General features: G+C 35.4%; 1 protein-coding gene across 1 annotated transcript in view; it reads right to left on the minus strand.

The window, feature by feature from the left end:
- LOC133175790 (uncharacterized) overlaps positions 1-15374 on the minus strand; it is a 30612-nt gene continuing 15238 nt past the window's right edge. The window contains exons 9-11 of the mRNA XM_061310905.1: positions 4101-4283; positions 2586-2858; positions 1-1065 (exon numbers count right to left, since the gene is read on the minus strand). Coding sequence (XP_061166889.1) covers positions 749-1065; positions 2586-2858; positions 4101-4283 — 773 coding nt within the window. The 3' untranslated portion in view covers positions 1-748. The remainder of the gene's footprint in view (positions 1066-2585; positions 2859-4100; positions 4284-15374) is intronic.

The following is a 15374-nucleotide window of genomic DNA, read 5'->3' on the forward strand; positions in this document are numbered from 1 at the left end:
TAATTTATACTCCTTTTACTTGTTCATTATAATATCATACTACATCCAAAATTAAACAAGCCATACATTGTTCAATCATTTTTATTTCTGATTGTTCCCAAGGAATGCAATACAGATTAAAGAATTTTCCTTTGTTCTGTGAGATTCAATGATACAATTGGTAAATAACAATATGCCCTATCATCCTGATTTAAATTTCATCTTCCAATATTTGACAAAACATTAAGGTTCATGTACACAGAAACCAACAACACACTTTCATTTGAAAACACAGCCTTTCAATAATATACATGTACACACATGTCTCATCTGTCCCCTTCTGTGACCTTCACCTTTGAGATATCATCTTCATAATTTACTTTTAGGTCATGGCCCACCATACTTGGATGTCATTTTCTGACAGACAATGTCTCCTCAAATTTAGGAGGACAAAATTAACATAAATATCATCATGAACCAACTGATACTTTCATATCTCTTTAAATCAAACCTAAAAACCTTAACAAATCTTTAGACAAATAAGTGGCATAAAAAACACTGCCTTGTGATAAAATCCCTAACAAAAAAGATCAGTTGGAAGTAATGGTAAAACTTTCGTAAATATGTCTACTATCTGTTTCATGCAATCATTTTTTCCATTCATTTTTCATGCAATAACTTTTTAATCTTAACAAGGTACCTACAAAATTCCATTTGTCTATGCAGTAAAACAAATGAAAAAGTCTTTTAAAAAAAGTGTAAAATTCTGTTATGAAACATATTCTAAGTTCAATGCATTACAGGCATTTTGTGCTGCTGCTAGCCTTGCTGATTTTTTAGAAGTTCCAGTTCCTGTGAAAGTTTGTCCATCAATTTCTACAGAGATAACAAACGTCGGGGCGTGCACGGGTCCAGTCTGGGACACCACGTTGTAACTTAGTCCTGGATTCCTTTCATTCAGTACCATTAGGGCATTCTTAGGAGCACTGCTCTTCTGCTTTTTGGGTTTAGGGACATTAGGAGCTCCTGGATTTTTTCTCTTTATCCCAGTGAAAATGCTGGATTCTTCACTAAGATTTTCATAACCTGAAAATAAAATAAATAACTTTCCATTTAAAAAAAAATCAAACTCATAAGATTAATCACTGCTGAATGTCAAATTCCATTATTGCATAAATTATTTCTTTAAAAAACAAGGTGTGTTTGTGAAACACTGATTCCCTCTTATGGCACCCTAATGCCAATGGAAAGTTTTTTCAAATGTAGGTCAATCTCCTAGGTTATAGGAGAAAAAAAATGAAAAAAATAATGGTACCCAAGGAAAGTTCTTGCCACAAGGAATACACATGCAAAATATGTAAAGAAAGTCCAACATCAACTGTTTAGAAGTTAGTGCAACAGTATATGATTGTTTTTTTTTTCACAAGTAGGTCAAACTCTAAAATCAAGGTCATGAGGTCAAAAATAAATATAACAAAATAAGGTAAACTTATAGATGTAGATATGCTGCCCCAAAACAAAGAAGTATGATTATCAGGGTTTGACAAAACAGTCAGTCTGGTTCTTGGCAACAACTCTTAAAATTCATCTATTTACATGTACATGTACTTGCTTGTGTGCCAGTGCAATCTATGCTCTCATTTGTTACTTTCACCAGACTGTGAATTTTGTAATTTTAGAAGAGACACCCTTGCTCATCATAACCATGTACTTAGTTTGTCTAAAGAATTCCCATGAGTAAAGAAGCAGAGACATTGAAGTTACATTTCTGTACCCTTTTGTCCATAGATACATGTACTATTTACCAACATTGTTTGAAATAGGTTCAGCAACTCCAGAGAAGAAGCTGAACATGTTCAAATGTAAAAGCAAGATGGGTGAAGACAGCATAAAACAGATAGCAGTAAGTAACCTGAGTGACTCAGGTGACCTAAAAATCTTCTCAAGAACCATTCTACCAGAAAATGTAAAACTTATTAGGGTGGGGCCACAACTGGGGATCCAAATTTTACATTGTATAAATAGGAAAAATTATTTCAGATGATCTCAAAAACCATTGTACCAGGAAAGATGAAACTTACTTGAAAGCTTCCAGATAGAGTAGATTCTGAATTGATGAAATGATGGCCCCCGAGGAAGAGTGACTCAGATGACCTAAAAAATTTTCCTGTTTATTTCGATTTTAACCTCTGGCCCCTATTGTTGCCCTATCATAGATCCAGAGGCCTTGATTTGAATTAACTTGAATCTGAATACTTTATACATACTTTTACATGTTTTGTCTTATTTGGCAGAGTAGTTTTTGAGAAGACCTTAAAATAAATTACCATATTTGAACTTCTTAATTTTCTCCCCTTGAAAAATGGTGACATTCTTTTTTGAATAAACCTGAATTCCCTTTACTGAAAGATGCTTTGTCTCAAGTTTGGTTGAAATTGGTCCAGCAGTTCAGGAAAAGAAGATAAATATGTGACAATACATAAAATGCATGCATATATACAGTGAATTTATGTATGTACAAATATATACTCAGTAAACTGCCTGGCAAAGAATTCCATTTCAAACTTTAATTCAGATTATCTAAAATCATATAAATTCAAACATACCTGGTACATAGAGAATGTTGAACTTCTTTAATAGTGCATATTTACACGCCTCCAGTTTGGCACATCTCTGTGACCTTCCAGTTCCAGTGAAGATTTCTCCATCCACCTTAACATTACAGCTATAGGCTGTTTCCTGCTTCTTCTTCTTCTTGCTGGCTGTTTCTGGAGTGATTGCTAGAGTCTGACCGGGGCCATCTTCTGTTTGGGAGGCTTCTGTTTTCACGATGACATTTTCCTCCGTTGTGGTCACAGTACTGATATCATACACCAGTCCTAAAAAATATTCATCAAAAATAAAAGGAAGTCTATAACTGAAAAAAAGCTCACAAATTGATAATTTCAAACAGTAAATTATGTTTATCTTGGTGCAATGAAGTGAGAATATCAAGACTTAAAATACCTGCAGATCTGTAGCTCACTGGTCTGTAAAAATTGGGATGGATGAGCAGAGAGCTACAGTGCCACCCATTGTAGCTAGACTAAAATGGCTGTTCAACATTTTAACATAATTTATGATTAAAAAAAAAATTCAAAAAGTATGAAACAATAAAAAAAATATTCTTTGACCTGCTTGCATACTTCTCTGTGCATATGAAGTATAGGATTGACAGGTGAAGGTAACGAATAGGGATCATTCTCAAAAGTCCATTTAAACAATACAAATTATAAGCAGATCGAGCCAACACAGACCTCTGAAAAACAGAGGTGAGATCAGATGACATGGAGAAGTAAGCATCATCTGTTGGCTGGTCACACTTGACATGTGCACCCTGTCATGATGGGGTAAATGAAAAAAAAATCAGCATGAAAATAATGGCTTAAAAACTTGTTGTATGAAAGACATCAGTCAACATTAGACTTAACCACAGTTACAAACAAGTCATCTTATCAACCATAGATTAGAGTTTCCGCACCATTACATATAAACAGTGATAATTCTATGAATTGGCAAAAATATCTGAAATATTTCGTGGGTCAAGGGGTGCCGAAATAAAGGCTTTATGGAGTCCTAAAAAGGTTTTAAATGAGTGACAAATATTGAAGTTTGACAGTTTGTTCAACAACTGTTACATCCTAACCTGGCTGAATAAACTGCCACGCCATTGTAAGGAAGTCTGAATCACTCTTACGTTTGTGTTTACCTTACTTGGAGATAAAACCAAACGTCTGAATGATGCAGACTAGAACAAAACACGGACTAAACAACTTGAATAAACCATCCAGACAAAAACGGGCATGGATCGATGCAAAATTAGAAAGTACCTAAAACATTGGAAAACACTCGTTCCTATCGGATTTTTGGATTCAAATTAGCGGAATTCCGCTAAATATCAGAACAGAATCATCACTGTATAAAACAGCTGAGTCACACTCTGTGGTGTCTTTTATTTCTAGTTCAATGGAATATATCAGATCAAAGATCTAATTAGAATAAAGAGTGCAAAGCACATGAATTGTGCTTCCATGAAATCAGAACCTTTGTTTTCTATTGGTGCTCTCTGTTTGCCTAATTACCTTTTCTGAGTTCATTAATATGCATGACTGGGTTCTTATTGGACAACTTAGGCTGGTTGACTGGTGCAGCCTGCTGTTGTTGATTGGAATTTTGTCCAGTGGTTGGATACTGGACATAAGACTGATAAACTGAATTAATGTTTTCTGTCTTTATCTTGCTGGCATCCACCATTGGCTGATCTGCTACAATCGTCTGACTCTGTTCCATTTTTTACAAAACCTGGAAATTCATATCATTACATATATTCTTGTTTTATCTTATTTATACTAATGTAGTAATTTAATAATTTTAATTTTTTTTCAAATTCAGTTGCCTTTTACATTTTTATTAGCAAAATGCCTATACACATGCAGCAAAAGTCATGACAATATATGTACTCATTATCTTTTTTTCTATTAAGAATGAAATAATCAACATAACCAACCCAATATTCATTCTAATAGTTCAGATCAATGCCTTTCATTGTCTTTAACCCAGAGTTTATCCATTTATGCTTCTTTCAAACAATAAATGGATACAGAAATCCTATAGGTTAATGAGAATGGATACATGGGATCCCTTATTTAACCATACATGCCTGGGCTAAACATAAACAAAACATAAACTTTAAAACAAGCTAGGCCAGTTTGACTAGAAATTTTTTCTAGCTTTGCTAGTAAACTTTACTTACTTTGTGAAGTTTTACCACAAATTACTTTTAATTTCATTTTCAGGGAAAAAAGAAGCACAAGAAGTCAGTGGTAATTAAATTCTAGAATCTATCCATTTCTACATCTGCCCTGCCTTTTAATCGATTTCTCTGATATTAAATAATTTCTTAAATTGATTTTCAGACAAATTCAGAAGATACACACATGGGTATTATCTACCTCCATTAGCATGACTAGCAGAAAATGTCTCCAGTATTGTAAAAATGTTTCGTATTATTTGAAATGAAAAGTGCATGTGGTTACCATACACATAATAACTGTCACAATTTAACAACATTCTACATAAAACATTCTAAATACGCACAGATGACCTTTATGTACCTTTGACGTCCATAAGTCTATAATACACGACATTGGTCTATAATACACTTCATCAACAGCACCCCATTCTATCCCCCCTCTCCAAGGCCATATTAGAACTTCACAACCATATGCACCATCTCAAATTTACCTAATATCTACTTGATTGTCTCACTCTTGTTATGTACAATCATGCAGATACTTTGAAAATATGAAACTATTCATAGGACATGTAAAATTCTCAAATGGCCTCGTGATGCACCTCTGCACAAATAAAGCCTTTGTGCATTCGACAAATCTATGTGTGGTCATTCCAAAGTTTAATAATTGACAACTACAACAACAAGAATACCTGTAAACAGGAAGAAATTGTCAATTATTAGGTGCTTTGTTTCTTAAAAACCACCACGATTTGCTAAGAAAACCTTAGTTTGCCTCCTCCAACCTTGATGGCTGAACGCGTTGGGAGACAGCTAATCAGTCCAAATTTAAACAGCAACACAAGTAATATTTTTGTAATGGTTCATGCTATGGATGTTTTAAAATTTTCTCTAAATTATTAAAAATAAAAACGATCAAAAGTTTTCTTGCAACTTTTTAATCAGGCATCTGCATTACTGATGAAAAATGAAACGGAAAATCTAATCATATTTTACATTTTTGACGCTCATTAGTGTCGCCCAACTAAATAAAACAAAGTTTGGAAAGAATCCGTTTCAAACACAAAAATCCCGGAAAAATCTTAAAAAACGTGATTTTTTTTTTGACGACCGTATTAATTTTAATTTGAGCACACCATCTTTTTCTTTTTAAAGATAAGTATATTATTTATAATATACTGGTCTACAAAACAGCATAAGAACAACATCAAAAACCCAAAACAAACACCTTTAATTATTTCAAAAGTACATATACGCCGCACTCATTTTCATAAAACGTCCCAACGTTGCTCAGAGATAGGGATTCCCTACCCTCCAAGACCCTTCCCCGCACATACCCTTTTCAGAAACCTGGCAACGGTGCCCTGTCTAATAATAAAATGAAAATATAGCGCGCCACATTCAGGCACGTGGGTCATTTTCAAAAAATGTCCACTTTCTTGTCTTTTGATCAGAAAATAGGAAAAATATTCATTAGAGGAAAACTGTTTTTCCCGTCGGTTAATGTAAATGATTATACAGCTTACAAGTTATGTTTTGATCGTCTCCCAGGCGTTTAATTAAAACTATTGTATTCTTTCTCATTAAAAATTAACGCAGAAAAGTCATCTCACATCATCAGAAATTTTATATGGACACAGACTACCAATTATTTTGCTATACATTCCCTTATAATGTAAAAATTAATTTAAAAAATCACACCGGCTCAACTTACCTGAAACTTGGCATAGAGTAACAACATTTCAAGTCCAAAAATTTTTCAGGCTCTCGGGAAAATTCATAGTCTGCAAGTCCTGCTATGGCATCGCAAATAACCCCTACCCTGATTATTTCACTTTTCCTTCGAGGAAAGGGTAAACATGGGCCTCTTTACACCCTTCCTACTACGCGCTTAAAAGCAAAATTTCCCATTATTATCAATTTTATAATTTTTTTCAGACCCTCTCCTTTCCATCTATGCCCAAAAATAACCCCATTCCACCCCATATACATCCCAAAGAATTCTTAAGAAAAAACCTCTATTTTTAAACTGGCACTACTCGCGTGGTCAATGAAATAGGGGTAAAATTAGTAGTCTGTAACCATATAACGTGCTCAATTATGTGATGGAAAAAACGTTATCCCGTCTAGATATGTACAAATTTTGCACATCATATTAATATGAATTCATTAACAGATTAATGTAATATAGGTGTTTTACTTATGTTTCCCACTAAATACTAGTATTGTGCATTAAACATTTAGGACGTGCCATGTCCTACCAATTCATGTCATCCCTGTTACCAAAACGAAAATGTTATAAAAAAGTTATCTCCCTTTCACAGGAGCTCTTCTCATAATCCTCAATATTTCATCATTTTCTGTTGTCTCAAGTTAATGAGCGCCATTTGAAAGTGAAAAAAGAAAGGCACAGAGGTCGATGAGTTTGTTTCACTGGAAGTATAGAAAGAAAATATGTCCTATCTGTTACATTCAAATAAGGAAGAACTTTTAATTTGTTTAATCTGCTTAAAAATTAGATGAACTAAGCTACAAAGAAATTATTTCAATATCTCGATGATGCAAAAAGAGTACATTATACTTAATAACGAGGGATTTATATTAGATTAGTCCATCCTGTTACTGTCACTTCATTTACCTTTAAAATTGTAACAGGAAGGACAACTGGACTTCGTACCTTGAGTTTAAACAATAAAAACAATTTATTTTATCTTTCTAAGTAATATAAGTTTAGTTTAATATGTTAACTGGTGATAATCGTAGATTCATTAATTGTGAAAATTTATCAGTAAATAAGCTATGGTTATGTAAACTACAATTCAGGAACATACGGTAATTAGACTATTGGGGAAACAGCTAGATTAATATGATGCTATAAAATATCATTAGATTGTAATGAAAGCCAGGAAGAGTAAGAGTGCTATATATGGTAATTATATAAATGGGATAATTTTAGCAATGAGGAGAGAATTTTTACAGTAATTATACACACTTAAACAGGACTTTTATGCCTCTATTTTCTTTTGCATTTTTTGTCATATAATTACTTCATTTTAAATTTCTACTTTGGATGTAAGAAATAGTGAACTTTAAAAAAGTGTCATATATAATTTGCAAAGAACTAGCTTGTGTCCCCTCAATAAAAAACGTCGGATGGTCTCTTTTTTGTTTGTCAAGGAATTTTTGATAGTTGATAGTGCCCCTCCCCCGAACTGAAAATGCATGGCTGTGCCCCCCCCCCCCCCAACCCACAGAAGTTGATTCCTATGGGCCTGCATGTACAGGAATAATTATAATATGAACAGAAACCTACTTTATCAATTTTTATGTTATGTTTATATCATTTTTGCGAACTTGATGCGCTATAATAAAACAGCACATTTTATGAAACTTACAAACTATCGAATATTCTATCCATATTTTGTCCTATCATATTATGCCTTTGTCTATGATTTCGAAACGTATCAGACAATCTAGATATTGATGTGTTTTTGTAGTACTGAATGAACATAATACATAATTATGTTTGTGCTTCATTTGTCAAAGATTTTTTTTCTGCAGTTAATGTGTTATTGACACTGCTGAAATGTTAACAAGAAATCTGCGCATAAGTATGTATTCTAAGAACATAATCAAAAAGATAGGTTGCATGGTTAGAGAGGGCAACCGTAATTTCCTTTTGTGTCCATGTTGTTGCTCTGTTTGTAAAGAATTAGAAATATACTTTCCATTAAATTGATTTTCAGAATGAAATGGGAGTAGATTACGTGTTGCTCACTGAAAAAATCTACTGTGGATATTTTTACCATCACTTTCGTCAGAATTAAGTGATACTGCCCTGTCTGTTATTATTAAAAATTAACACAAGAGAAATGTTTTGAGCTACTGATGGATAATTCATAAAATGAGACTTTTTTCCTTTTCTGTAATATCAAGGAAGTTTTTACACCGTAGTAATTTTGTTGCTAGCAAGCTTGCAGTGTGTGTGTATGTGTGTCCCGATTTTTGAGATTTAGTATATAGCAATTTTCATTCAAGGGTCGCTTGCCCCAGCCTCCCAATCCCTCCAATTTGGTCGAACTCTCCCATTTTTAAGTATGCATCATCCAAGCAGGCGTTTGCATTTACCTCCAGGTTTTTTTTTGTTTTATATAGTTCATATATTTTCAACTCGTATTAAATTATCTAAATGTTTGCAAATCTGACGTTGGATCGAATGCAGATTGATATTTTTCATACAATATTCACACTGAACTGACTGCGGATTTTCAGTGTCCGTTTGCCCGATTATGACAAGAAGCACTCGGCGAGTGTGACCGGATTATGCAACACCGGTCAGCAGAAGATGCTCACTCCTCCATAGCACCCGGTTCCACACCTGTTCTCAGAGTTTGTTTGCTCTGATAATAATTTGTTTTGTTTAAATGGACTTTTGATAATGACCACTGTTCTTTATATCTTCAATTTTTGATTTTAACTACCGAACATGTATCTCTATATTTATGTACAGTCGTCAGATAACCATTTTTGGTATAAATACAAAAATTGAATGATTGTAAAGTTTCAATTAGAGATATATTTCAATTGATGATTTTTACAGAGCCCATGTCTTCTACTTCTACATGTTTTTCCAAAAACTGCAAAACATGTGATGGTTTGATTACAAATTGTGCATTTGTTAGTTATCTCACTGGACTTTTTGCAGAATTATTTTATTAAAAACATTCTGATTGTACACACAGGTACTCTGAAGTAGATATTAACAAGACTTGTTTGTGAAACACTGATGCCCCCGTATGGCAGCTTATGGCGAAGGTTAAAGTTTCTCAAATGCAAGTCAAAATCCAGGCCAAAAGATAAAAAATGTTGATACCCAAAGAAAGGTTTTGTCTCGAGGAATACACCTGTGAAATTTGAAAGATCTAGATACAACTGTTCAAAAGTTATGGCGAAGGTTAAAGTTTTTTAAATAAAGGTCAAACGTCAAGGTCAAGGTCAAAGTGGTTGGTATCCAAAGGAAGATCTCGTCACAAGGATTACATATGTGAAGTATGAAAGCCCTAGCATCAACCATTCAAAAGTTATGGCCAAGGTTAAAGTTTTTCAAAAGTAGGTCAAACTCCTAGGTCAAGGTCAAAGGGTCAAAGTGGTTGGTATCCAAAGGAAGGACTTGTCACAAGGATTACATATGTGAAGTATGAAAGCCCTAGCATCAACCATTCAAAAGTTATGGCCAAGGTTAAAGTTTTTCAAAAGTAGGTCAAACTCCTAGGTCAAGGTCAAAGGGTCAAAGTGGTTGGTATACAAAGGAAGGTCTCGTCACAAGGATTACATATGTGAAGTATGAAAGCCCTAGCTCCAACCATTCAAAAGTTATGGCCAAGGTTAAAGTTTTTCAAAAGTAGGTCAAACTCCTAGGTCAAGGTCAAAAGGTCAAAGTGGTTGGTATACAAAGGAAGGTCTTGTCACAAGGATTACATATGTGAAGTATGAAAGCCCTAGCATCAACCATTCAAAAGTTATGGCCAAGGTTAAAGTTTTTCAAAAGTAGGTCAAACTCCTAGGTCAAGGTCAAAAGGTCAAAGTGGTTGGTATACAAAGGAAGGTCTTGTCACAAGGATTACATATGTGAAGTATGAAAGCCCTAGCATCAACCATTCAAAAGTTATGGCCAAGGTTAAAGTTTTTCAAAAGTAGGTCAAACTCCTAGGTCAAGGTCAAAAGGTCAAAGTGGTTGGTATACAAAGGAAGGTCTTGTCACAAGGATTACATATGTGAAATATGAAAGCCCTAGCTCCAACCATTCAAAAGTTATGGCCAAGGTTAAAGTTTTTTCAAAAGTAGGTCAAACTCCTAGGTCAAGGTCAAAGGGTCAAAGTGGTTGATATCCAAAGGAAGGTCTTGTCACAAGGAATACACATGTGAAGTTTGAAACCCTAAGCACCAACTGTTCAAAAGTTATGGCCAAGGTTTAAGTTTTTCAAAAGTAGGTCAAACTCCAAGGTCAAGGTCAAAAGGTCAAAGTTGTTGGTATCCAAAGGAAGGCCTTGTCACAAGGAATACACATGTGAAGTTTGAAACCCCAAGCACCAACTGTTCAGAAGTTATGGCCAAGGTTAAAGTCTCATAAAATTTTGCTAAAGTGGGTCAAACTCCAAGGTCAAGGTCAAAGGTCAAATATGAAGGTACCCAAAGAAAGGTCTTGTCACAAGGAATACACATGTGAAATATGAAAGTCATAGCTCCAACCAATCAAAAGTTATGGGCAAGGTTAAAGTTGACAACAGACAGACAGACAAACAGACAGACAAACGGACAAACAGACAAACAGACAAACGGACAAACAGATAAACAGACAAACAGACAGACAGGACAAAAACAATATACCCCCGGGATCTTTCGATCCGGGGGCATAAAAAGATGCTTGCGTCTCTAATTGACAATATTAATTTTATAGAACTTTTTAACTGATTCAGAAATTCTTGAGACGGTGAAATAATCTACTTTCGATTCAGATGAAATTAATGATAATTCTCAAAACCCTATTTTATACCAAGAGGCCATAACGGCCACTGACATCTTTGTCATCCGGTAATCAAATTCTTAGAGCATGACACAGGAAATTGATGTGTTCAATATTCTAGTATTTAATTTCTTTTCAGTCAAAACATTGTAAACAAAGAAAAAAAAAACAATAATAATGACATTTTTCCCCATAAAGAAACGAGAGCTGTCCCTATACACATGTGACATAGATAGATTGTAACTGAAATAAATTACGTAATATATTTATTTTGTTTTGATAACCAACTGAATTGTAATTTATGGCAGAATTCGTTATATTGCCACCCTCGCTTTAATGCCAAAATCTGTCTTGGACAAAAGTTGGCAATATACCGAGGTAGCACTGTATATCGACGACGTATTATCAATTAACAATAGTTACATGTACTTCCATTCATACATGTATGTCGACTCGATATATCCCAGTGAACTTAAAATAAAAAATACCACAGAGTCTGACACATCTGTTTCATATTTGGATATTTTACTAGATTTTACTAGAGGAAAAACGTTAATGGTAACCTAACATCAAACTTTATGATAAACGTGATGACTTTAACTTTTCTATCTTCAACTTCCCTTATTTATGTAGCAATATACCCTTATCACCTGCATATAGGACTTATATATCCCAGTTAATTCGATACGCAAGAGCATTCCCTACGTACGAACAATTATACTTATTGAGAAACAAGATGATGAAGCAAGGATATCAACGGCCTCGTGTAAAGTAATCACTTTGCAAGGTCTATAGTCGATGCAATGACCTTGTCAGCAAATACAATCTATTTGTAAGTCCAATGCTGACTGACGTTTTATGTACTAATTATTAAGTCATATTTAAATACTGAATTAAAGGACTTGTCCCATGTTTTTAAAAAATCCATAATTTTCTGGAAAACATTATCTACAACCTTGTTTATTAAAATATTGAATAAAATAAAGGTTGTTGTAAGCATATTTAAGAGAAATTAGGAGTTGAAATTCAAATACGGCGATATGCATATTTCAATCGGATTTCGGCGCCATACTGCTGTGACGTCATATGCGACAATTCAGTGACAGCGAGATGAGAAACTGTATACTTTTTACGAAGATTTTTCCGTTTTGTTTCCCGATCATGACAATGAGTACACGGTGGGTGTGCCTGGTCGACAGGGGATGCTTTCTCCTCGATCCATGGTACCTGATCCCACCTCTGATGTTTCTCAGAAGTCCATGTTTGCTCTGCTCTCTGATTTGTATTGTTTCGATGGACTTTTAGCTTGAGTGATTACTGTTCGTTATCTCCATATTAGATAAAAATATCTGGGCAGTGATTTTAAATTAAAACAGTGGTCTGCATTACTTCCTTGCCAAACTTTTCTCTGTTGCTAGCAACTCTATCCCCCCCCCCCCCGAAAAAAAAGCTCGTGCTACAGAAACCGCAACAACATCACAACAAGTTCGCAACCTAGATCCGGAAGATGGCTCTCAAGAAGAGCTCATGATGTGTGCAGGTGAAAGCCATCAGGAAGCCAGTTCACCGAAAAATCTTCTCTCGATTAAGGCAAACACTAGGATAGGGACCTGGAACATCAGAACCCTATATGAGGTCGGAAAATCTGCCCAAGTTGCAAAGGAGATGAAAAGATATAACATCAAGGTACTTAGTTTATGTGAAGTAATGTGGAATGGAAGAGGACTAGTCTGCTTATCATCAGGAGAGACCGTCATCTACTCAGGACTTGAGGAACAGGACCATGCGCATACTCATGGGTTTGCCTTAATGATGACACCAGAAGAGCAAAAGCAATGAAAGCATGGGAATCAGTGTCACAAGACTCATGTCAGCCAGGTTGAATTCCAAGGGAAGGAAGGTAACGATCATTCAATGCTATGCACCAACTAATGCAGCAGAGGAGCAGGAAAAGGAATTATTATATAGTCTATAAATAGTTCCTATATAATCTATACAAACGCAAAAGGTTCATAATACTGGATATTCACTGGATTTGAGGTCGTATTCACCGGAGGGTCAGTGCATGTGCAGCGGCATTGTGACGTCAAAATCAATACCTTAAACAACGTTGAAAACAATGGTTGCAACAAGAGCCAGCCGTGTATCTGAGCAGAAAAAAATGTTAGGCAAGTCTATTGCAGGATTTTTTTCCCAAACATTTCGATGTTTTACACACAGCGGAAGGATACGGAAGTTATAAGTTGAAATCTGGACAATTTTTTGATTTTTCAACGACAGAGGTTCGTTAATGAAAAAGGTATAGTCATGCAGCCTTCAATGTCTTATTTATTCAAATCCTTCACTATATAATAAAACAATTATGGACTCTTTAGGTGGTGAATATGGTTTGTTATTCACCAGAAAAATATCAATATTGACCTCGGCTTCGCCTCAGTCAATATTGATATTTTTCTGGTGAATAACAAACCATATTCGCCAAGGTCAATATTGATATTTTTCTGGTGAATAACAAACCATATTCACCACCGAAAGAGTCCATAATTGTTTAGAATTTTACTCTGCATTATACAGTCACTGATATAGACCGTGCACCTCGCAGATTTAAAAATTGTGACGGGAGATTTTAATGCAAAGATGGGAGATAACAACACGAACAAAGAACTCATCATGGGAAAACATGGCATCAGCAACTTGAATGAAATGGAGAACTTTTTACAGATTTTTGCACTTTCAATGATCTAGTTATAGGAGGTACCATCTTTCCATACAAGGAGATACACAAAAAAACCTGGATTTCCCCGGATGGAAAGACAGAGAATCAAATAGATCATATCACCATCATGCGTAAGTGGAGAAGAAGTATGCTAGATGTCAGGACAAGACGAGGAGCAGATGCAGCCTCAGATCACCAACTTGTTACTGCTACACTGAGGATGAAACTCAGTGCATTCGAAGACAAATCTAACACGCCCAACTACAAGTTCAACATTCAGTTTCTTTAAAACAAAGAGAAAAGATAGGAGTTCAAAATTACAAAAAACAACAAGTTTGAGGCACTAGAGTATCTGGCAGAAACAACCATAGAAGATCATTGGGTAAAGCTTCAAGACACCTGGAAAAGTGCATGCAGTGGAGTCCTAGGCAAGAAAACGAGGGAGCACAAAGAGTGGATGACAGCAAGATCATGGGGAAAAGTGAAAGATTAAAGCAAAACATCAACCAGTGTCAGAATACTCAGCAAATGGAGAAAATGAGAACAGAATATAGTTAAACAAGTTAAAAAGAGTGCCAGGAAGGACAAGAGACAGTTCGTCCATGACATGACTGAAGAGGCAGAGAGAGCAGCCAGACAAAACAACATGAAAAAGCTCTATGAAATAACTAGGACACTGTCTGGAAGAAATGTGAACACCAACGCCCCAGTGCGGGAAAAACAAGGCAAAATTATCACTAGCGATGTAGGACAAAGAGCTAGATGGGTAGAGCACTAGTTCTAATGTTCTTAATCGACCACCACCACCCAGTCTTGCAAGTATACCACCAATGATAGAAGAACTTAACATCAATGCAGGACCATCATCTAGAATAGAAATCACCAAGGCTATAAAGACACTGAAAAATGGAAAGACAGCTGGTCCAGATGGTATCCCTCCTGAGGCACTCAAAGCTATTCCAACAAAGTCAGCAGAGATGTTACAACCACTTCTGCAAAAGATATGGGAAAAGGGAAAAGTACCAGATGCGTGGAAAACAGGATACCTAGTTAAACTACCAAAGAAAGGGGACCTGTCGCAGTGTGGAAATTGGCGAGGCATCATGCTTTTATCCAATACCAGTAAGATCCTAACAAGAGTAATCTTGGAAAGAATGAAAGGAGCATTGGACAAGAAACTGAGATCAGAGAAAGCAGGGTTCCGCCAGGACAGATCATGCACAGATCACATTACCACACTACGTATTATCATGGAACAGTCCATTGAATGGCAGTCTCCTCTTTACTCAATCTTCGTGGACTTTAAGAAGGCCCTGACAGTGTGGATAGGTCAAAAACCGGGGCATTAATGCGGCATTATGGAA

Source organism: Saccostrea echinata, unplaced genomic scaffold (assembly GCF_033153115.1).
Source record: "Saccostrea echinata isolate AGI-Se365-2 ecotype Australia unplaced genomic scaffold, CSIRO_AGI_Sech_v1 ptg000064l, whole genome shotgun sequence".
Classification (NCBI taxonomy): Eukaryota; Metazoa; Mollusca; class Bivalvia; order Ostreida; family Ostreidae; genus Saccostrea; species Saccostrea echinata.